Raw genomic sequence first — 24,827 nt, 5'->3', positions numbered from 1 at the left:
AACTCCACTAATAACATTAGTCCACGTTGAGCAGTGTCCATTGATTACCACTCTCTGTCTTCTGCCACTCAACCATCCCCTTATCCATAGCAGCAATTTGCCTCCAATGCCACACTGCTCCAATTTGTGCAGCAGTCTTCCATGTGCAACAGTATCAAAAGCCTTTCTAAGATCCAAATATATAATATCAAAGTTATTCCCTGCATCCAGTTCTTTTGTGACTACATCATAGTATCCAATCAAATTGGTCAGGCAAGACCTGCCCTTAACAAAACCATGCTGCGTCTGAGCTATAACTGAATTCTTGTTTAGATGATCCTGCAGTGCTTCTTTAACCAGTGCCTCCATTAATTTACCTGGAACAGAAGTTAAACTAACAGGTCTATAATTACTTGTGTCAGCCTTTGATCCTCCTTTGTGAATTGGGGTTACATTTGCACATCTCCAGTCTATGGGTACCTCCCCTGAGTCCAAAGAAGCTCTCATAATTATGGCTAGGGGTTTGCATACTTTCTTTGCTGCCTCCTTTAATATAACTGGATAGATCCCATCCACCCCAGGTGCCTTTTTTATGTTTATCCTCAACAATCTCTCCTCCACTTTACGGCATACAGTTGTGGTTAATGGATATTCTTCAGATTGGCGTAATGTCAGGAGTGGGGTTCCTCAAGGATCGGTTCTTGGACTACTGTTGTTTCTCATTTTCATAAATGTTATCATTGAAGGGATAGAAGGCACGATTTAAAAATTTTGCAGATGACATAAAGATTGGTAGAGTCGTTAATGATCAGTGCCAAGCAGCGCTCCCTCGGGATGACTTTAAGAGCCTTTAAAGATGGTCTGAGAGGTCAAAGTGGGCTATGTTTTAATGCTGCTACATGCACTTGGAGAATTTATTTAAAAAGAATGGTAACAAAATGAAATGCATACAAAAACCCAAACATTCTAATGTCATTGAGGCTTATTTAAAGTGGCTTAAACAGTAAAGGAATGAAAATAACTTAGTAAGGGGCTCACTTTTAATGATTACTGAGCATTTTGCCAAATTATTTGGAAATGAGAACTTTACATGTTCCTTTGGCTGGATACACAATTTAAGTTATGTTTTTGAAAAGTTATAGATAAAGCAAAAGATATGAACAATACAACCATTCTGGAGTGATTAAATTCAGTGTGGCTCAAAGTGCATGAAGGATATGTGTACAAGGATATTTTTAATGTAGATGAAACAGAACTCTGTTTTTAATGATCTCCTGACAGAATGTTAAAAGTCAGGGATGAAAAATACGTAGGCAGTAAAGTATCAAGATATCGAATCAGTCTTAGTTTGTGCAAATTTGAATGGCATAGAAAAGGAAGAAGTTTTTGTTGTATGAAAGTTTAAAAATCTGCCATGTTTCAAAAATGTTATGAAGGTACCTGTTTGATATAGTTCAAATAAAAAAAGCTTGGATGACATCAGCCTTGTTTAAATCTGAGTTGCTTCAGTGGGCTTGTGAGTTAGAGATATGATTGAAAAATTCTACTTCTTTTGGGAACTTGTACAGCACACAAAGTAGATGAAAACAAGATAAAAAAAATATGAAACTTGTATTTCTTTCAGAAATCACAATCATTTTACAACCCATGGATCAAGCTGTTATGTGAAGCTTCGAATCTGATTTTTGAAAATTAATTTTGCTTAAAATGATTGCCTCTTTTGAAAGAGGAAAGTTGCACAATAATTTTACTGGATGCAGTAAAAAAGGAGTGGAACAGAGTATCTAAGATGGCCATCTGTAAGATTCACCATGTAATATTTAGTACAGAAACTCTTAGAACTGATTCTATTGAACTGACGCTAACATGGAAGACTTGCTTTTATCAGAATGTATTTGCAAAACAAATCACACTGATTTAAATCAGCACAATATAGACACTTATGTTGTGATTAATGATTACATAATCACATTGAAAATTTTAACGGATAAAGTGAAGAATCAAATGAGTGAACAGGTGGAGATGAAGATATAGAACTGAAACTTCACTCTTATTGAAGCACTTCAAGCAGCTAAACTTTTGGATCAATTTTATAAAAATATGGAGGACAATCATAATATTGTTTCAAAAAATTTAGAAAAATGCTTCTGGTTTGGAAATAAAAAAAAAAAAACGAAAAAAGAATCAGGTTATTTCTGTTAGATAATACAATATTATTAAACGTGCAATACTTATGTACTGTTACAAATAAAATTTGTTTTAATATATATTTTATATATATACAGAGTTCAAAAATGATGGTCAGTAATTTAAAGATGAAAAGTACAAACTAAAATAAGCAAAAAAGTCCCAGTGAATATCAGGCCGCAAATGAACTGTTTTCGAGATAATGCATATTTTCTGTTAAGATCCGCTACTGACTATGGGAGCACTCTGGGGGGAGGGTAGTCTGTATTGCTGAGACCTTGTACATGCTGGATATGGTAGGGGTACAGTAATTGGTGATGTAAAATTCGCCACACACTGCAGTGACTCAGTACACGCTCTTGCAGAGCAACTCTCCTTGTTGAAATTCCTGGATTTTGTTCTATTCTTTCTAACACCCTTTCCTCAACATCAGGTGTTATGTTTCTGGGCCTACTTGCTCGTACTCCATGTGCAAAGCACCCATGTTCTCCAAGGCGTTGATATACCCTGATGAATGTGAGCCTGTTGGGCTGCCTTCAGTGGGGAAATGTGTTTTGGTACAAACGTGCAGCCTCGAGTGCACTGCCATTGGCTTTACCATACGTGAAGTGCATGTCTGCATACTCTTCGTTACTGTAACCTCTTTCCATGTTGACTAGACTGACAAGTACTAGTATGCCTGCTACGTCTCAGAGCATTGAGAGAGGGGAAAGGGAGAGAATGAACATAACCTAACCTAAACAAACAAGTCAGTGATGGATCCGAACTAGAAATTTGCAATATCTCAAAAATGATTCACTTAAGGATCCATGTTTACTAGGCTTTTTTTGCATGTTGTAGTCTGTACAGTTCACCTTTAAATTATTGACCATCACTTTTGAAACACCCTGTGTGGGGGAGTATATGTGTGTGGGGGGTATGTGCTGTATCTATGAAAGTGAAATTGTTTAGTGTAACTGGAGTCATAACTATGTGTGATTTGTATAAGTTTTATATTTTTAATAAAATTTTATTAAATTTCTACTAATTTCAATGTAATTTAAAAAATGTCAACCTCAGTTATAACATCAATAATATTGCAGCCCCTTAATAACACTAACTGGTTTGACTGTATATATAATTAGTGGCCAAAACTAGAGAAGAATTAATCTTATATTAAAGGAAACATGTAAACCAATTTTTAAAATAAATTACTGTAATTTAGAGAGAGAATCAAATTTCATCTGCACAGTTTTGTCTATGTGCATTCTTAACCACAGAATAGATATTATCAATTGCAATAATTGTTTTGTCATCTGACATTACTGAAGGCAAACACATTCTCTTTTATATTTAATGCATTTTTGAAAATCTCTTTTTTAAAAGGCAGCGTGCATGCTTTCACTTCATCACTGGTAACTAAAACCCATAAAAGAGTTAGCAAAAGTTTAAGATGCCAAAGTTCATGACAAGAAATATGTATTTAGTCAAAGATTAATAAAGAGACGGCACTCACCTCAATAATCCATTGTGGTTATATGGATCATAAAACAGTAGTGTGAAAAATCATTGGTTAAACTAAAAACGGAGTTTAAAAATCGCGGTAAGGAAAGCGTGGTTTAAAAAGAGTAATTGAAAAAACTGAAATTAAAATTAAAAAGGATTAATTAATCCTTTTTTAACTTTAATTTCAGATAATTTCAGACAACTAGAGGACAATATGGTGCACCCTTCCTCCTCTAGGTTGTTTTTTTTCAATTACTCTTTTTAAACTCCGTTTTTAGTTTAACCAATGATTTCTCACACTACTGTTTTTATGATCCATATAACCACAATGGATTATTGAGGTGGGTGCCGTCTCTTTATTAAGCTTTGACTAAATGCATATTTCTTGATAACTAATACTTCGTTTTGCTTGGTGCTCAGTGGCTCTTTAGAGATTCGAATTGCTATGGTAGCAACTTCATCCACTTTAACAAACTCCTCCAAGTCTTTAGCAAAATCCATATGCTCCTTCAAAGTCTCCCATTCCTCAATGTTGCTATCACATTCAATTTCTGAACTTTTTTTTTTTTTTTTTTTTCTGATATTCTATTCAGAGCCAAGACATTCTACTTTGATCGAAAATTGTTCCCTCCTTCTCTGTTGTGGATCAAGTACATTATCAGGCAAGCTCTGCATGCTATCTTGAAGTTATAAATAATGCCTTGATCCAGTGGCTGCATGAAACTGGTGGTATTGAGAGGTAAAAATAACAACCATATTTGTAAACTTAAGTGGCTCAGAAGATTGTGCTGTGCAATAATCTAGAATCATCAAAATATTCCCCTTTTTCTGTCCACTTTACAAGACTGAAAAATTTTGACTGTAAGCCTTGTGCTTCTGTTGGCCTCATAATTGCATGGAAGTTAGTTAACTAATTTAAAATATCTTGACTTGGAAAATTTACCAATCATAAGTGGGTGAAATTTTGTATTGCCATCGGTACTGAAGCATAACAGAATAGTAATTATTTGACTTAATTTTCTACCATTAAAAGATTTCTCGAACTTCCAAGTTTTTTTTTTTTTTTTTTAAGGGAAAATTATAAAATGTAATTTGCCTGTCTCATCAAAATTAAAAATATCCTTTGCCTCGTATTTTTCAAGAATGGACTCTCGGTCTGTAGTGTTTTCTTTGTGAACTGATGCAGACTTGCCTTGAAGCCACTAATTGCATTTTGGGAAGCTAGGTAATTAGCCTTTTCTTTTAAGATTGGCCTTAATATTGGTAAATTAAATGCATGCATTTGTTGGTACCATTATAAAGGTTTTGTTCCACGTTTTGCACTACAAATTCATTTCCTGGTTTTTCATTAATACTTCAATGTCATACACTTAGTTTTTTTTTTTTTTTTTTTCAGTATTGTAAACAGCGTAGGTAAAGGGATGTTATATTCCTTTGCTATGTCCATTTTACATCATTCCATCCTATCACCTTATTTTCAGTTTATTTTCCAAGCTTTATTCTGTCTGTGTACATTTTATTACCATCAAAGGCTAGGTAAGATTTAATATAAATATACTTTAAATTAATTTAAAGACGCCAGCTCAGATCCTTTAAAAGTAATGCAAAATTATAGATTATAACATAAGACTTAACCTGGTGTAACAACTGCTTCTGACCTTAATAATGCTTATTAGTGTGTTTTTATTACCACAAACTGGCTCTGTTTACATGAAAGTAAATTCTAATAAGTCATTTCTGTTGCCTTTCAAGAAAATGCAGAATTCGGTGCTTGCATGCATTATTGAGTGATTTGTATTAATCATACAAATAACAGTTTATTTCTTGTGGGGTAAAAATTGACTTTGTTATGCATAATAAATAAATGTTATGCAGATTTTGTGATAAATGAATATCTTTACATAGAAAAGCCTGTCCTCATATAAACAAGAATTTTCTATAAACTGAGTTTGTATTAATGAGATTCAACCTGTATTTATATAAATTTATAGGAAAATTAGCTTTTCTTAAAATTCCTGTATAAACAATATGGTTATTGTAATGCAATTATTAAAACAAATGGTGCATTTTAAAGTAATACTTCCATGGTTGACCGGAGTTTTAATAACCATCAATATGTGAAAAGCCTTTGGTTGGTTGATAGGAGAAATTTTTATAATTTCTCCTATCGACCAACCAAATTGAGGCATTTTCAAAGAGCTGTCTTTCTAAACTTGTGTAGAAGTAAGGATTCTCTCTAGATGGAGTGACCATAGTCAAATGTGTTCTGGTATAACATTAGTACAGTGGGACCTCATACGACGAACTTTTAGTACCACAAACCCGGGTTTTAACCTCTTCCCTTACTATTTTTCCCTATTTTTGTGTCAAAAAAATACTAATTTTTTAAATAACGACTTTTATTGCTTTTATGCCGTGTAATATGGTGCACGATTATGGAACAAATTGAAGTATTCAATGTTGTAGGGTGCCTTCGTAGCCAGGTGGACAGGAGCAGCAGTGCGCAGCACATGCTTCTTGATTAGACCGGGGTTTGAGCCCGTGACCATCAAATATGGAGGGTGCGGAAAGGTCAGGGAATGACCACCACATATCCCCGGAGCAATATGGCCTTAGTTGCTAATGCTCCTAAAAACCAAATAACAAACAGTGTTGTTTCCTAGAATTATTATCCCGATATTATTCCTAGAATTGCAATATTCTTCAGTCATTATCCATAATTAATTCTTGAAAATGAAACAGACAACCTCATGCAGCACAGTGCTCAGGAAAGAACACCAGGTGACAGCAATATGCAAGGTATCAGCAAGCATCATCTGACGCTTGTCTCAGATAAAAATATTCCAAGAAACACGCCCACCGGCGAATGGCCACAAGAGCCATATTGTGATGAATGCACTACTTTACCACACGCTGACAGTTTCACTCGGGTGACTCTTCACTGCTTCCAGCGGCTTCACTCGGGTAAGTATTGAAAGAACACAAATTTGTACACTACCACAAGATATCTCAGGATAATAATTTATGACATTAAAATGCTAACCTGAGTTAACTCGGGGTAATCAGGAAGTGGTTAATACAAACACAACACACATTCTGTTTTATTCACCATATCTTTCTTTTGTTTCAGGAAAGTTCCAAATTTGTTTTTTGAAAGTTTCTTTTGAAAAGAGTTTAAAAAAGATTTTGAAAAGATTCAAAAAATGGGTCCTAAGAAAAGTGTCAGTGTAAGTCAGCCCAAGAAAACACTCAAGAAAATCACTATTGAAACTAAGAAAGACATTGCCAACCATGAAAAAGGAGCTAGGGTAGTTAATATGGCAATTGAATATGGAGTCAACAAATCCACCATTGAAACCATCTTGAAGAACAAGGAGATCATCAATGTTGAGGTTGCAAAGAGAATGACCAGATTAAGTACCCTAAGAAATCCCATCATTGAAGAAATGGAGAACTTGCTGCTACTGTGGATCCACCAAAGGCAAATGGTGGATCCACACAGATGACTTCTTTTGACAGCAAAGAAGTCATCTGTCTGAAAGCCAAGCACATCTATGCTGACCTGAAGGAAAAAACTCCAGGGCTAAGCTCTGAAGAATCTGAATTTAAGGCAAGTAGGGGGTGGTTTGAGAAGTTTAAGGGGAGGACTGGCATTCAGTGTCATAAGGCATGGGGAGGCAGCAAGTGCTGATAAATTTGCCAAGAAATTTCAGAAGCTCATGAAAGATGAAGGATATTTACCACAACAGGTCTTCAACTGTGATGGAACTGGGCTTTTCTGGGAAAAAATGCTGCCCAGTAAAACCTACATCACAAAGGAAGAACAAGCTCTGCCAGACCACAAGCCTATGAAGGACAGGCTGACCCTCCTTTTTGCTACCAATGCTAGTGGAGACCTGAAGATCAAGCCTCTCTTGGTGTATTATTCTGAAACACCAAGAGCATTTAAGAAGCACTCAGTTGTCAAAGGTAAACTTGGAGTCTACTGGAAATCTAACCCAAAAGCTTTGGTTACTAAGCTTCTTTTTAAGGATTGGGTGCTTGAAGTCTTTGCACCTACAGTGAAGAAATACCTGGAGAAAAAGAACTTGCCACTGAAGGCTGTCCTCACCATGGATAATGCACATGGCCACCCACTTGATTTAGAAGATTCCCTGGAATTGGAGTCCAGCTTCCTGAAGATTGTTTTCTTACCTCCCAACACTACACCTCTAATTCAGCCAATGGACCAGAATGTCATAGCACACTTCAGGAAGCTCTACACCAAAGCCCTTTTCACCAGGTGCTTTAAGTTTGCCATGCTTCCAGCTTCATAACATTGAGGAAATTTCGAAAGGAAGAATTTAACATTGTGCATGCCATTAGACTCAGAAAAAGCTTGGTGTGAAGTGTCAGTCAGTAACCTGAACTCTGCCTGGAGAAACCTGTGGCCAGCCTGTGTTCAAGGAGAAGAACCTGATAATGGAGCCCAAGTCATGAAGGACATTGTGGCAGCAGCTAAGGACCTGTACTTGGAAATGGAAGAAGAAGATGTGGAGGAGTTAATAGAAGAGCATGAAGTGCAGCTGACCACGGAAAAACTGAAGGAGCTGCATAAACATCAGGTTGGGGAAAACACCACCAAAGGTCCAATGCCTTCAGCTACTATCAAGGAAATTCTTCAGAACTGGAAGAAGCTTCACAACAGGGTGTTGAAGTGGCACTCCAACACAGCTGAAGTGAACAGGGTGGGGGACCTCTACAATGACATAGTGCTTTACTACTTCAGGAGCCATCTTAAAAAGAGAGAAAAGCAATCAACACTGGATAGAATCTTCAATGCTAAAAAGCAGAAAGGCATGGGGAGGCAGAAGAACTTGAAGAACCTGTAACCATGAAGAAGAATAAATAGTGTATGTAAATGGTGGCTGTTTTTTTTTTTTTGTGGAGGGTTCAGTACCAATTAATTTATTTCCCATAGGATACTATGGGAAATCGCGTTTCGTACCACAAACTTTTCATACCACAAACCAGTTCGTGGAACAAATTAAGTTTGTGGTACGAGGCCTCCCCGTATATAGTGTTTTTGAATCCACATGATACCACAAAGTATGGTAATATTCTTGCAGTCTCTGTCTTGTGACATTTCAACACAGTAATGTTCTTACCATCTATCTTGTAAACTCTTATTCTGTATGACTCTCTCAGTTATAAATGAAATTTTTTTTTTTTTTTTTTTTATCTGGTCACCCAGCATATGTAATTTACATACCATATATTTCCACATAGGCTGGGACTGTCATTAATCCAAGAAACCTTATGCATTGTAAATATATTGTAATAAAAGTGCAGTAAAATTTGTATGGCTAGGTGTAGCTTTTCAATAATTAATAAATGTTTTGACTTTTAGAATATTCCAGTTTTGTATTCTTAATACTTTTCTACTGTAAAATTATGTTTTTTGTAATTATTCCATTGTGACCTGAATACAGAGTGATTCAAAGTTGTGTATAAATACTTGGAGATTTGAATCTCTTGAGTGAGCGGACGCGCTTAGACAGGGCTCCTCAGTTAAGTGGTTTACTTTTGGATAGTGCTTTTAAATATTTGATTTATTTAGATATTGTTGGATTATTTTGTTATAGGTTTTCCTGTAACTGTTTGATTTTAATAATATTATAGATATAATTTTTTAAAGTTACTTTCATTGATATTTATTTAATTTTATAATGGTAGTTACGAGATCTGCCTTAAACACGTCACAGGGTATCGTGACTCACACAGAAATAGCAGGTGGGGATTTACGGGTGAGTCATGATTTAATCCGTTGTGGAATCTGTGGAATGTTTTCCAAGGTCGACCTGGTGACTAATCCTACCTCACCTGGGGATTCTTTTCTTTGTGATCGATGTAAGGAGTGCACCGATCTTAAAATACAATTTGGTGCACTGATGGAACAATTTGAGTCCCTGAAAAAACGAGTGCTTGCCCTCGAAAAGAATGCATCTGGGAGCTCATCAGGGACTCAAAACTCCAGCAATCTACCAAGTGATGCACACCCGATTCGAGCCTCAAAACAGAAAAACCAAGTGCAAACTACTCTGGTTAAAAAGGACATTGTTTTATTAGGAGACTCCATTGTCAGGGAAACGGGGAATATTTTTTGTAATAAAGATAGGTGGAGCAGAACCAGGGTATGTCTGCCGGGAGCAGCTATTGATGATGTCACCAACAGATTGTCAGATTTTAAAGGGGGTAAAGAAAATATTATTATTCATGTGGGGCAAATGATATTAAACGTACACAATCTGATGATTTGTTGGAAAAATACAGGATCATGCTGAGGAAATGTCGCGAGCTAGGCCATAATGTCTATGTCTGCAATTCTGCCCAGACACGATAGGAGGGATTATATGTTAAGAGCCTTGTGGATTAACTCAGGACTTGAAGGAATCTGCAAGGCTTTAGGGGGTAAATTTCTATCAGCATGGCCCACACTTGTAGGTAGAAGGAATTTGTTTTGTAGAGACGGGATACACTTAAACAAAGGTGGTGCAAAAGTTTTTGCCAGTATTATTGAGGATACCTTAAAGGTTCAGGGAAACTGCTAGTTAGGGGGGATGTGGGTAATACTGACACGCGTTTATCTGATAATATTGGTCAATGTAACTCTTGCACATACCTTAAGAGTTCTTATATGTTACCCCAACTGGACGTATTATCGAGATGTTCTGGGGGCAAAGACGTTTCACGTGAGCGGGTAGCTAATATCAGGGAAGAGAGCCTAAAAAACTTCAAGGGTTGTGTTAGGGTTGTTAAATATACAAGAACAGTAAATCTTAATTGTTTATACAGTAATGTCGTCAATAAAATGAGCGAATTCGAACTGCTGGTTAAAACAAGTAACGCGGACATAATAGGGCTTACAGAGACGTGGTGCCACCCAGAAATTGGGGATGATGAGTTTTAGTACGGCTTGTATAATGTATTTAGGAAGGATAGGGTAGATAGAAGGGGTGGTGGGGTTATGCTTCTTATCAGAAGCAGCCTGAGTGTGATGATAGCTTTCCCGGATTCAGACATTTCACATGCTAGTATAGAGTCTGTATGGTGTGGGATAGTTGGAAACACAGGTATAATGCGAGTAGGAGTAATCTACAGACCAGGTGATTGTGAAGATTATGACAAAAGCCGCTACATGCAAATGGAATGGGCAAGTAAGCGTCAATGCCTTATTATGGGTGATTTCAATTTGCCTCTAATTGATTGGAGTAAATGGGAAGGAAACTCGACATGGGGAACAAAATTTTTAAATCAACTAGATGACTGTTATTTGTATCAACATGTCAGGGAAAGTACTAGAGAAAAGAATATCCTAGACCTCATCATCACACATGAATCAGATGACATAACAGGGCTGACAGTAGAGGAACCAGTAGCAGGAAGTGATCACGGAGTTCTACGGTGGATGATGACGAGAGAGGTAGCAGCAGTAAAAGGCAAAGGAATGGGTTTTAATTTCAGAAAAGGAAATTACGATGCCTTAAGGTACTACATGGCCTCTATTAACTGGGTAGATATCGCACAGAGAATGAATACATTTCAACTGTGGTATGCTTTTAAAACATTAATCACAGATGCCTTGAATGCGTATATACCATGAAAAAAAATACTCCACGAGGAGGGTTCCAAGTTGGATGAATAGTGAAGTTGCTGCATTACTTGAGCAGAAAAAGGTGGCATGGAAAGGTTACGGAGCAATAAAAAGTACTGAAGCCTATAACAGCTACAAGGTGATGTGTAATAGAGCCACAGAAAAGGTTCGACAGGCAAAGGCAGTTTATGAGACATCACTAGCAAACAGAGCAAAGAGGGGGGATAAAGAATTCTTCACATATATAAATGCCAAGAAGAGCAGGACAAACCAGATCGGACCTTTACCTAAGGGAAAGGGGATAGTATTAAATACACCAGCTGCCGTTGCAGATGAACTCAACAGTTATTTTGCATCGATATTTACAAATGAAAAGCCTTTTGTGGCAATGGGAAATTGTGGGAGGGAAGTTAAAAAAATATGTAATTAATGATATTGAAATTTCGCAAGATTATTTAATGAAAAAAAACTTTCGAGCCTACAGACCAGTAAGGCTCCTGGAGTTGATGGAATATACCCTATAATCTGAAGAGAGGCAGCAAGCGAGTGCATTGAACCATTGAGGCTAATTATGCGAGCATCACTAGACTCTGGGGAGATTCTCTTGGATTGGAAAAGTGCAAATGTATCTCCCATACATAAGGGTGGCTCTAAAAGTGAAGTTGGAAATTATCGACCTGTCAGTCTGACTTCAGTAGTAGGGAAAATCATGGAGGCAATGATCAAGGGTGGAATTCAGGATCATTTGGATCGAACTGAAATTCTCAAGGATACTCAGCATGGTTTTGTAAAGGGAAAATCATGTTTAACAAATCTGGTTCGCTATTTCGAAAGGGTCACTCACGAGCTGGATTTAGGGAATAATTTCGACATTGTTTATTTAGATTTCAGCAAAGCTTTTGACTCAGTCCCACATGAGCGGTTGCTTTATAAGCTGGAACAGGTAGGAATCACTGGGAAAATCCTTAGATGGATAGAAGGATGGCTTCAGGGCAGGAGGCAGAGGGTTGTGATAAATGGCTATTCCTCAGATTGGGTTGATGTAAGAAGTGGGGTTCCCCAAGGATCAGTATTAGGGCCACTGTTGTTTTTAATTTTCATAAACGACATTGATGAAGGGATAGAGGGTGTGATGTCTAAATTTGCAGATGATGTTAAAATTGATAGAGTAGTTAATGATCACTGTCACGCTGAGCTTCTTCAGAGAGACCTAGATAGACTTCAGGAATGGTCAGAAAAATGGCAGCTGTGCTTTAATCCAACAAAGTGTAAGGTATTACACCTGGGAAACAGTAATCCCAAAAAAACTTATTCACTTGGTGGAGTTCAACTAAACCCAGTACTGGAGGAAAGGGACTTGGGTGTTACGATACGGTCAGACATGAAATTCTCTGAGCATTGTAAACAGGTTGCAAGGAAGGCCCATGGTGTCCTATCGATGATCTATCGAACTTTTGCAAGTAGAGATAGGGACGTGATAATCTCATTATATAAGGCTTATGTTAGACCACACTTGGAATACTGTGTTCAAGTATGGAGACCGCACCTAAAGAAAGTCATTGATCTTCTTGAAAGGGTGCAAAGAAGGGTAACTCGCCTGGTGAGATCGGCAAAAGGGCGTCCTTATGAAGAAAGACTTTGAATATGTGGGTTGCAGAGTTTGGAAACTAGACACCTTAGAGGAGATTTGATTGAGGTGTTTAAGGCTCTGAGAGGCATCAGTAAAATGAATGAGGACAAAATTTTCAAGATTATAAATGATGCTAGAACTAGGGGACATAAATTCAAGTTACGGGGAGAAATGTTTAGATTGGACTGCAGGAAGTTTTATTTTAGCCAGCAAGTTATAAATTACTGGAATAAGTTGCCTTCATGGGTGGTAGAGGCCGACAGTTTGGGGAAATTCAAAGGTCATCTGGATAGTAATTTTGGGTATGGGAAGCGCATAGGATGATAGGTTTAATTTCCTTTTTATTTATTTTTTATTTTATTTTATTTTTATTATTTATTAATTATTATTATTTATTTATTTATTTTATTTATTTATTTTTTGTGTTTATCATTGTTTTGTTCGGATTTTTTTTTTGGCTGGTGCAGCATAAGCCATAGGCTTTCTTGCACCATGCAGCTGTTACTAATACTAATAACATAAACCCAAATTTTCCACACAATTAGTGGAAATGTGATATAGTGTGTTAATTGTCTGCTGGCACCAAGGGTTCCCCCATCTCCGCAAATGTGATATATTAGGTAGGATACTTAAAGTGTCCACCACTGGCACGTATATGTTCAGAATTTTTTTTTTGAACAGCTTGAGAGGTAGTGGCAGACATAAACTGGAAATTTGTGTTATTCTTGTATCTTCTCCCAGAAATTTTGTAGTGTTCCAGGCTTTTAACTTCACAGCTATCTTTAGGGCACCTCCACATAAACACCACATTATTCATTAACATTTCAAGATAACTTTGACCTGTAAGAGTACTACTGAAACTATAAGGTCTGATTACCCTATGAGCAGAGTGTACCATCAGCTGAGTAATCTGTGATGAATTAACATCTTTCTGAAGAGAAATGTGTGGGATTTTGTTATCCCAGTACACATACACAGTTGTATTAGATTAACAAAATTTCACATGCCCATTTAGTTTGAGGATGACATTGTCTGACTATCAGTTATATTCTCAGATTCACTGCCTTTACCTTTCTTATATAGTTCTCTGAATGGTACTATTATATATCAGTATGAGTCACTGGTAAACCTACAAGCAGACTGATTAAGATGTACACAAATTAGCAAAAATTATTCAATGTTATGTTCACAAATATGTGCAGAAATATTTGTATTTGCAATTTATATGTGAAAAAATGACAACTTATGGGATTATCTGATATATATAGAAAACATACTGAACATGCTTCAGGCTATTTGAAATAAATCTAACTAATAAGAGATGTATCATAGGATTGATATTTTTGTTCCCAAAAATTTGTTCAGGGAGCTACTCTTAGTGTGAAAATAACTTCTTTTTTTTTTTTTTTTAATTCTACTATTCACCTATTATGTTTAATTAAGTCTAATTATAAAGGTATTTAGCCTTTTAATTTTTGTTGTTATCCATATTTATATTTTGTTCAAAACTGTAAATAGTTGCATATTATTGATTATTATATACATGCATATTAAATTCTTATTTTGTACAGTATTTCTGTGTATGTATAGGTGAAATAGTTTTATCACTTTAATGTATACATTATCCAGAAATATATCAATATCTAAAATTACTTGGATATGGCACCCCAAATTCTGGAAACTCCATTGTACACTGTACTTTCTATATATATATATATAGAAAAGTTTTCTGAGTTTCCTATCTAAAGGTATACTTCTACATTATTAAACTCTAAATAATGTCTGCTATATTTTAGAATTACTTGGAATATGCACTAAATTTATTACAATATTGCTTGTAGAACATGTATCTTGATTTTGGAGAAATTGGAGCACACATAAAAGACCTAATGGAGGATTTTCAGAGAAAGACTAAAAGTCAGCAGAAGGTTGAATCTATCGCAGATATGAAGGTGAGATTTAGATTGAGGTTAAATTGTTTACTGTTCAATTAAAGAATTCATTGTGAGGAAACCAGTATCAGTCCAGGCATTCTGTTAGTGTTATTTTTCAAAATAATTTCCACTCCTATTCTGTTTTTTTTCTCTATTTTTCAGATACTTCTGGATAAACAGGCTGAATTAATGCTTCTTGCATTAATCTAACCTGTTTAAGGTTATACAGATGTGGTTTTTAACAGTGCTTTGATTTTAACAAAATGTTTAATAATAGTCCTTAATCATTTCTAGAAATAAATACTCTTGGCAACACTGACAGCTTCCTTGTCCTCTTAAATTTTTATTTATGTTAATTCTTATTCTTAAATTTTTATTTTAATTAATAAATCCTTATGTTAATTTTCAAAGTATTTCTGCTCCTATTCTGTCATTTTCTCTATTTTTCAGATGCTTCTGGCATTAATCTAAATAAAGTAGATGATTAGTATTTGGACCAGCACATTAGAGAAAATACTAGGGGTAAGGATATTCTTGATCTCATCATTACTCAAGGATCAGATGACATCACAGGACTTATGGCCCATGAACCATTGGCAGGTAGTGATCACTCAGTCATTACTTGAGAGATGAAGAAAGATGTTGCAGTAGTTAAAGGTAAAGGCACAGGTTTTAATTTCAGAAAAGGGGACTATGGCAGGTATTAATTCATAGCATCTATTAATTATAGAGCAGATTGCAGAGGGAGAACAAATATATTAGAATCATGGGATACCTTCAAAGCAATAATAATGGAAGCCATAAGCACATATATACCATTTAAGAAAATATGGCACAAAATGTTTAATAATAGTCCTTAATCATTTCTATGTGATAGGATGGATGAGTACGGAGCTGGACAGTCTAATTGAGCAGAAAAAGATAGCATGAGAAAATTGTAGAGTGATGAGAAGTACAGAAGCATACAACAGCTACAAGTTAATCTGTAATAATACCACAGATAAGGTTAAGTAGGCCAAGCTGGGAATGAGAAAGCACTGGCTAAGAGAGCAAAGAATTGGAATAAGGAGTTTTTCACATATGTCAATACAAAGAAGAGGAAATGAATCAGATTGGACTCTTGTGCACTGGGTATGGGGAAAGTCTTAGATAACCCAGCTGATGTTGCAGATGAATTGAATAGGTACTTTGCATCGGTCTTTACTAATGAAAGACCCTTTATGCTTGGTAGAGGCTTTACAAGTGAGGCTGAGCCATATGAAATTAGTGAATTTGAAATTACAGATGACTGTTTATTGGAAAAATTTCAGAGCCTAAAGGCAAGTAAGGCTCCTAGAGTCAATGGTGTATATCCAGTAATTTTGTTGGAGGCAGCCAGAGAGAGAGAGAGAGAGAGTGTGTGTATCGAAACATTGTTAATTATGAAGCCATATTTGGACTTGAGAGACTCCTTTGGATTGGAGAAGTGCCAGTGTGTCACCAATACAGTATTTCAATACTGTATTGGCGACATAAAGGCAATTCTAAGAGGGAAGTTGGTAACTACAGACAAATAAGTCTGATTTCGGGTAGGGAAAATCTTTGAGGCAATGAATAAGAGTGCAATCCAGGGACATTTAGATAGAAGTGGCATTCTGAAGGACACATGACATGGTTTTGTTAAAGAAAAATCATGTTTAACTAACCATAAGCTATTTTGACTTAGTTACTCATGAGCTAGATGTAGGGAATAATTTCAACATAGTTTATTTTAACAAGGCATTTGACTCAGTCCCTCATGAGAATATACTATGTAATCTGGAACATGTTGGGATTACTGAAAGGTTCTAAGATGGATTGCAGGGTGGCTGCTGGTGATTAATGGATATTCTTCAGATTGATGTAACATCAGAGGTAGGGTCCCTCAAGGATTGGTTCTTGGACTGCTGTTTCTGATTTTCATAAATGACATTGACAAGGGATAAAGGGCATGATGTCAAAATTTGCAGGTGATGTAAAGATTGTAAGAGGTGTTTATGATCAGTAGTAAGCAGTGCTCTTCAGGATGACTTAAACAGGCTTCAAGAATCATCAGAAAACGTTCAATGTTTTAAAGTCAGCAATGTTTTAATGCAGCAAAATGCAAGGTCTTCTTACATTTGGGAAATAGCAACCTCAAAATAACTTGGTGGGGTTGAATTGAAAACAGTAGAGGAAGAAAGGGATCTGGGAGTTATGATATGGACAGAGATGAAGTTTTGTCTGAATAGTGTAAACAGATGACCAGAAAAGCCCATGGTGTCCTATCAATGATTTATCGAACTGTGTCCTGTAGAGACACAGGTAATAATCCCACTGTACAAGGCAATTGTAAGATGGCATTTGGAATACTGTGTCTAAGTATGGAGACTTCATCTGAAAAAAGACATTAAGCTTCTTGAATGGGTCTGAAGACTGGCAAACTAGCATGATGAGATCTGAAAATGGGCAGCCATACAAGGAAAGACTGATTATGTGGGCTATAGAGCTTGGCAGCCAGGCACCTTAGAGGAGACCCGAATGAGGTTTATAAGACTCCATAAGGGGTTAATAAAATTAATGAAGGCAGAATTTTCATAGTTATAAAGAATTCCAGAATTGAGGACCATAAATTCAAATTACAGGGGAAAGAGCCTAGATTGTAAGTTTTCCTTTAGCCAATGAGCTGTTGATTACTGAAACAAGTTGACTTGCCTTCACAGGTAGTTGAAGGTGACAGCTTGAAGTAATTCAAAGGTCAACTAGATAGTTATCTACATGAACCATAATTTGTGTTAAGATGGAAGTGCATAATTTGCATTTTTCTTACTTTTTTTTTTTTTTTTTCCCTAGTGCAGCAATGGCCTGTGGCTTCCTTGTTCTATTTGGCTAATACTAATACAGCCTATTTCTAATCAGGTGAACAGTAGGTTAACCAGATGGGGTTTTTAAGCAAAGATTTTAGCAAAATCTTTAATAATAGTCCTTAAACATTCCTACAAATAATTGGACTCTTGCAACACTGACAGCTTCCTCATCCTTTTCAAAATTCTTGTCTTTTTTTTTTTTTTTTTTTTATGTGAACCCCAAACATGAGAGGTATTAGAACCTATAGTACTTAGTACCGTGCTTGGGTTGGAGGTTGAGAAGACGAAAGAAGATATTTGTTGACATTGGACTTGAACTTCTGTAGATTGTAATTTTCAGGAAATACGTAAGAAGGAAGGTTGTTGCAGAAAACTGCAGTTGAATGAATAAATGAGGAAGATGAAAAGTTGGTTCTGTGGGTTTGAAGTTGGACAGTAAATGGATGGTGACTGGTGGCGGCACTTGTTCGGACTGTTTCGAAAGAGAGAGCGGGAATTATAGAAGCCAATTCAGAAGAACAGTGCCCATGGACGTATCTGTAGAAGAGGCATGCAGCAGAAACAGTGCGTCTATGAGAAAGCGAGTGGAGAGACTCTGTTAGAGATGAATCATTAATTAACCTAACTGCCCTCTTCTGAATGGAATCAAGAAGACTGAGAGAGGTTTTGGGGGCATCACCCCAGATGTGGGAACAATATTCCATGGCAGGGCGGATTTGCGATTTATACAGAGTGAGCAGCCGTTTGGAAGAAAAGTAACGCCGAGAGCGAAAGAGATAACCAAGTTTTTTAGATGCAGAGGAAGCAATATTTGTAATGTGCTTGTGGCAAGAGAGATTAGAAGTCATGGTAATCGCCAAAAGAGATATATCATTATGCCTAAAAATCGGAGTGTCACTAAAGATAATCATAGGAGCAGAAGAATCCTTTTTGCGAGATATAAGACAAGACCGAGTTTTAGAAGGGTTGAAATCAACTAAGTTGTCTTTGCCCCACTGGAGAATTACCTGAAGATCGGCAATTTAAGGAATTGGTAGCACATTTTCGAGAAGTTGAAGCTGATTGAGCAGGACAAGGTTTCTCAAAATGGAAAGTTGAATGCAATGTGCTATCATCGGCAAAACTATGGATAGGATTTCCAGTCAATGGAAGAAGGTCATTAATATACAAGAGGAAAAGAGTGGGGGAAAGAACTGAACCTTGGGGGACACCGGCATTAGTGGAGAAGTTAGAAGACAGAGAACCATCTACCATCACCCTCAGTGAGCGATCAGAAAGAAAACTGGATAACCAATTACTAAAAACAGTTGGCAAACCATAAGATGGAAGCTTGTTTAGAAGACCTTTATGCCAAACACGATCAAAAGCCTTTGAGATGTCAAGAGCAACTACTTGTGTTTCACCGAACCTTTCCATTGAATTAATCCATAAATGGGTAATATAAGCCAGAATATCACCAGTGGATCGACACTGACGGAATCCATACTGGCGATTGTTGATCAGATGGAAGGTTTCTAGGTAGTTTAAGAGTTGGCGGTTAATTGATTTCTCCTTTACTTTAGAAAGAGTATAAGTAATTGCAATGGGATGATAATTGGATGGGAGGGATTTGTCACCCTTTTTAGGAACTGGCTGGATATGAGCAAATTTCCAAGCAGAAGGAAAAACATCTTTGGAATAAGAAAGTGAAAAAAGGCAGCAAAGAATAGGAGTAAGTCCAGGAGCACAGGTTTTGAGAACAAGTGGAGAAATACCATCAGGACCTGGAGCTTTCTTAGCATCAAGATTCATCAAAATCCTTCTGATATACTTTTGACGGAAGACCACAGGAGGCATTGAATGGAGCGTGTTGGGAATGGTGGGAGGTGTTTTACCAAGATCATTAATACAAAAAATGGGATGCTAGCAGGTCAGCTTTATCCTTGGCTGAAGTCACAACAGAACCATCTGGTTTGGACAGAGGTGGGAGCAGAGATGGGCAAAAGTTGCGGCCAATAGCTTTGGCAAGAACCAGAATGCTCGGCTACCATTAGGGCAAGAAGCAAGTTTTCTACTCTTAGCCTGTTCAAACTTTAGTTTGGACTGATTAATAACTGCTTTACAATTGTTGCGAGCTTTGGTGTAGGCAGAAAATGAAACTGAAGAATTAGAAACAAGCCAATTACGATATGCAACATTCTTCTCTTGAACAGCCTTAGCACATTTATTGGAAAACCAAGGTTTAGATAAAGGATGAGATTTTAAAGTGGAATGTGGGATGAAGGATTCGATTCCTGTAAGAATAATTTCACTGACACGATCTGACCAAACGTTGACATCAGAAGTTTTGAAACAGTAATCTGACCAAGGAAAAGAAGAAAAGAAGTCTCGCAGTTCATCCCATTTTGCATTCTTGTAATGCCAAACAACACGAGGAAGGGTTGTTTAAGAGAAAAAGATCAAGCGTATTGGCTGTATGATTAGGATTGTCCAGGATTCTTGTAGGTAAATGAACAATCTGTGTTAGGTCATTAGTAATTGCAAAAGCCTCAGCATCTCGACCCGCTGGGTCGGTGCGACTAGAAAATGGAAGCCAGCTGGAGTTGTGAACATTAAAATCACCAAGGAAAATTACCTCACTGTTAGGAAAGTTGGACTGGAGGAAGTCAAAGAGCTCCAAGTGATTAGTGGAGTTGGGAGAACGGTAGAGACAACAGATGAATTTGACACAATGAGGTAGAGAGATTTTAAGCCAGAGAAGATCAAAGAGAAGAGATTCCAAATTGCCAAGTCTCTGACAGGGAATATCAGAACGGACATATGCAGAAGTACCACCTTTGAGGCGAAAGGAATTATACAGCGAATAATTTGGGCATCTGAGATGAGCTGTAGTTGAATGAACCGATAACTGAGATTCTGTTAGAAAAAGGACATGGGGTTTGGCAGACTGCAAGTGGAAATGGACATCGTTGAGATTAGAATTGAGACCACGTATATTTGTGAAATGAATTAGGAAGTCCTTGGGAGGTTTAGATCTTTTCGCAGATAAGCTTGTTCTATTAGTTTGACAATTCATAGTGTAGTCAATAGTAAGAAAAAGTGGGTGGGACATGCTGTATGAAGTAATGAAATTTTTGGATATGGCGTACATGTGGTAAGAATACACCCAGATCCTTGACATAACGTGGCCTCGACAATGCTCCCCGCGCACACACTACTCGGACTCCCTCCAGTCACTATCTGGCAGAGTTGAGGTAGCAAGATTATACACTAGCTGATCCGGAAGCCTCCTAGTGAGTTACCAATAGGTTTGGTCTGGTGTACTAACTAGCGGCCGGCCTGCGAACACCGTTTTAGAGCTGTACCCTCGAAATGTAAGGAATATTGGATCTCGCCACGATGTTCATCATAACCTCAAAAGTCATCAATCATACTGCATGATGGAAGAAGTCTGATTTCACTTTAAGTGAAAAAAATTTTTTTTTTTTTGTCCAATTATTGTCCAATTATTTCAGAAGTGCTACCTTTTTTATTTTTGTTGTTAGAGTACATAATTTGAAGAAAAATGGTAAAGAAATACCAACAAAGCATGGCCCCAAGTGCCAAGCGATAGGGACCAAGCGATTTTTCTTAAACGAATTCTAAAGTGATCCTTCCAAGTGATTTTGTTCTGTTTCATTTCTAGCCGCTGTCTTATTCTCAGTTCATTGTAAGTGGTTCTTCACTTAGCAGATTTTAAGTAGGAAGGAAACCCAGGAAGGAAAATCACCTTTCTTTTTTAGGATATTTATCCATTTTCTTACTAACAAACTAATCCGTCAGCCGCTTGGTCACTAGGTGGCACTGCTCCTGCCTCCCCGTGGTGGGGCCGGAAACCTGAAAGGAAAAATCATCCTTTCAGCGCTAAAAGGAGCAACAATGGACTTGACAAACCAGACTTCTCCTGGAATTATGGATAAAACTGATCATAATCGGCAGCAAGATGATCCTAATCCATCTACTGCCAAAAGACAAAAGAAAGATGTGACCCAAACCATCTCGCCACTCTTTCTAATTGTTCATTCCCTATCAGACCAACCAGTTAGTAAACTTTCTCCCTTTGTTATACAAAGGTGTCTAGAACATATATCTCATCCACCGAAAATGGTTCACCGCTTGAAATCAGGCGACCTTCTGATAGAATCGACAAATCATCGACATTCTTCTTCTTCTTCTTGAGCTTCTTCTTGAAACCAAAACTTTTGGAGGGATTCCCATCAAAGTCACTCCACACGCCACTTTAAATTCATCTAAAGGGGTTATCGTGGAATGGGACCTCCTAAACAGCTCTGAAGAAGAAATCGTACAAGAGCTACAAAACCAGAATGTCATACATGCCAAAAGAATCCTTATTAAAAAGGATGGAAACCTCATTCCAACCCGCACCATCATACTTACTTTCAGTACTCCAACTCTACCCAGGCGTCTCCGTAGCCAGGTGGGAAGGAGCAGCAGTGCGTAGCATATGCTTCTTGATTAGACCGGGGTTCGAGCCAGTCACCACCAAATACGGAGGATGCGGAAAGGTCAAGGGAATGACCACCGCATATTCCCGGAGCAATATGGCCTTAGTTGCTAATGCTCCTAAAAACCAAATCACAATCACAATCCAACTCTACCATCATCAGTCAAAGCCGGGTACCTGAATTGCCAGGTAAAACCATACATCCCCAATCCAATAAGATGCTTCAAGTGTCAAAAATATGGCCATTCCCAAACAGTATGCAGAGGACAAGCTATTTGTGCCACTTGTGGCTCAAAAGAACATACCTGTAAAGAATGCAATACACAGTCTCCTCGCTGCCCAAACTGCAAAGGAAACCACCCTGCCTATTCCAGAGACTGTAATATATGGAAAAGAGAAAAGCAAGTTCAAAAATATAAAACTGAACATAAGATTACATATCAAGAAGCCAAAAAGCAGATACCACTATTTCCAGCAGTGAGATCATATGCAGCAGCAACTACAGTGCAGAAAACAAAAGTAATTGCAATACAGACTGACATCACAGTCCCACCTAACATCTCAATAGCAGATTGGGCACATAATCTTCTTTTACAAACAAAACAAAAAGTTGACCAGGCAATTAATACACCCATTGTAATCTCATCAGATGCTGAAGATCCAACACCAACAAGCAGTACAAATTCCACCAAACCTGTTGAAAAAACACAAAAAAATACTGACACTATGAATATTGATGAAAAGGAGAAAGAAGATGAACCAGTTCTGGAACTTTACACAAATGATGATATGGACAGTGGTGGCCGACCAAGCTTCCCCAGAAAAGAAAAAATCAAAACAGATCGATTAAAACAAGCATCTCATTGTAAGTCATCTGAATCAAGTACTAAACCCAAATAATGCGTACACTTCTACAATGGAATTGTCGTGGCATTCGAAGTAATCTAAGCGATATCAAAGATCTAATTTCCGTATATGCTCCTGCAAGTATCTGTTTGCAAGAAACAAACCTAACTCCACACATAAGTATTTCAATCAAGAACTACAATCTATATAGGCAAGATCGAAAAACCAATACAGGTCATGGAGGAGTCGCCATTCTTGTTGACTCTAATGTCCCATCCAAGCATATTCAGCTACAAACACCCCTTGAAGCAGTCGCGGTACGCATCGTGACTGGAATTACCTTGACTATGATTTCTCTCTACCTTCCACCTAATCATGCGTATACACTGCAAGAATTTGAGGATTTAATTGAACAATTACCATCTCCTTTTTGTTTGATGGGGGACCTTAACGGGCATCATATCATCTGGGGATCACTTCGAACAGACAAAAGAGGACAGATGATTGAAAAACTTATAAATAATAGGAACCTAACACTCTTAAACACAGGTACTCACACCCATGTCCACTTACCAACAGGGACTACCTCTGCAATTGATCTCACCATCTGTTCCCCAGCTCTCTTTCCTCTCCTTGACTGGTCTGTTTCCGATGATCCCTATAGCAGTGATCTTTACCCAGTTGTTTGTCACCTACTAGCAAATGATGTACAGCAACCTATAAGAGGTATAAAATAGAAATTTTGCAAAGCATACTGGGAAAAATACCAATATGCTGCTTCTTTAGATGAGAAAATCATAAGACATACTGATATCAATAATGCTGTTACTCATATCACAAATCAAATAATTTCTGCAGCAAACATTGCAATACCAAAGACAGCTCACCAGTCTCGTAAACATTACAAGCAGTGGTGGAATGAAGAATGCTTGGAAGCAAAGAAAGAAAAAAATAAGGCTTGGAATCAATTCAGAAAGTATCCCACCACCACTAATCTCATAAAATATAAGAAAGCCAGAGCAAAAGCACGCTATATACGCCGGAAATCTCAGAAAGAATCCTGGATATCTTTTGCAAGCAAAATTAATAGAAATACGGACAGCAGAATAATATGGAATAAAATTCGTCAAATTTCAGGCAAATATACAACCATCCCTAAACCGATCATAAGCTGGAAAGGTCATGACATAACTGAACCAGAAAAAATTGCAAATCTACTAGGAGAAACATTTGAGGAATTGTCAGCAACAACGTCATACAGACCAATCTTCCAAACACAAACCTCAAATCGAAAAATACAAAATTAATTTCCATGCAGCTCACGAGATTTCATACAATCAATCCTTCACTATAAATGAATTGCATAAAGCCCTAGCTAAATCTAAAGAAAGTGCAGCAGGTCCGGATGGAATCCACTATCAAATGATCAAACACCTCCCTAAAAATTCTTTATACATGCTGTTACTGCTATATAATAGGATATACCTTGAGGATACATATCCAGACTCTTGGCGACATTCGTTTGTACTGGCCTTTCCAAAACCTGGGAAGGACCATTCAAATCCATATAATTATCGTCCCATCGCGCTCACTAGCTGTCTAGGTAAAATTTTAGAAAAAATGGTGAACGATCGGTTAACATGGTTTCTTGACTTCCATAACCTCCTTAGTCCTAGTCAATATGGTTTTCGGAAAAATAATCAACAATAGACATAATGACAAAAGCTGAATCAAATATTCGCAATGCCTTTCTCCGAAACGAACACCTTGTAATGATATGCCTTGA

The 24,827-nt window shown here is 37.2% G+C and overlaps 1 protein-coding gene across 1 annotated transcript in view; it reads left to right on the top strand.

The window, feature by feature from the left end:
* Vps45 (vacuolar protein sorting 45) overlaps positions 1–24,827 on the top strand; it is a 142,738-nt gene that overhangs the window by 56,920 nt on the left and 60,991 nt on the right. The window contains exon 8 of the mRNA XM_090378827.1: positions 14,756–14,866. Within this exon, the coding sequence (XP_090234953.1) occupies positions 14,756–14,866 (111 nt within the window). The remainder of the gene's footprint in view (positions 1–14,755; positions 14,867–24,827) is intronic.

This window comes from Mastigoproctus giganteus, chromosome 1 (assembly GCF_048544385.1).
Source record: "Mastigoproctus giganteus isolate SK-2022 chromosome 1, ASM4854438v1, whole genome shotgun sequence".
Taxonomy (NCBI): domain Eukaryota; kingdom Metazoa; phylum Arthropoda; class Arachnida; order Uropygi; family Thelyphonidae; genus Mastigoproctus; species Mastigoproctus giganteus.
The sequence above is the reverse complement of the archived record's forward strand: the minus strand, read 5'-3'. Positions and strand labels throughout refer to the sequence as shown.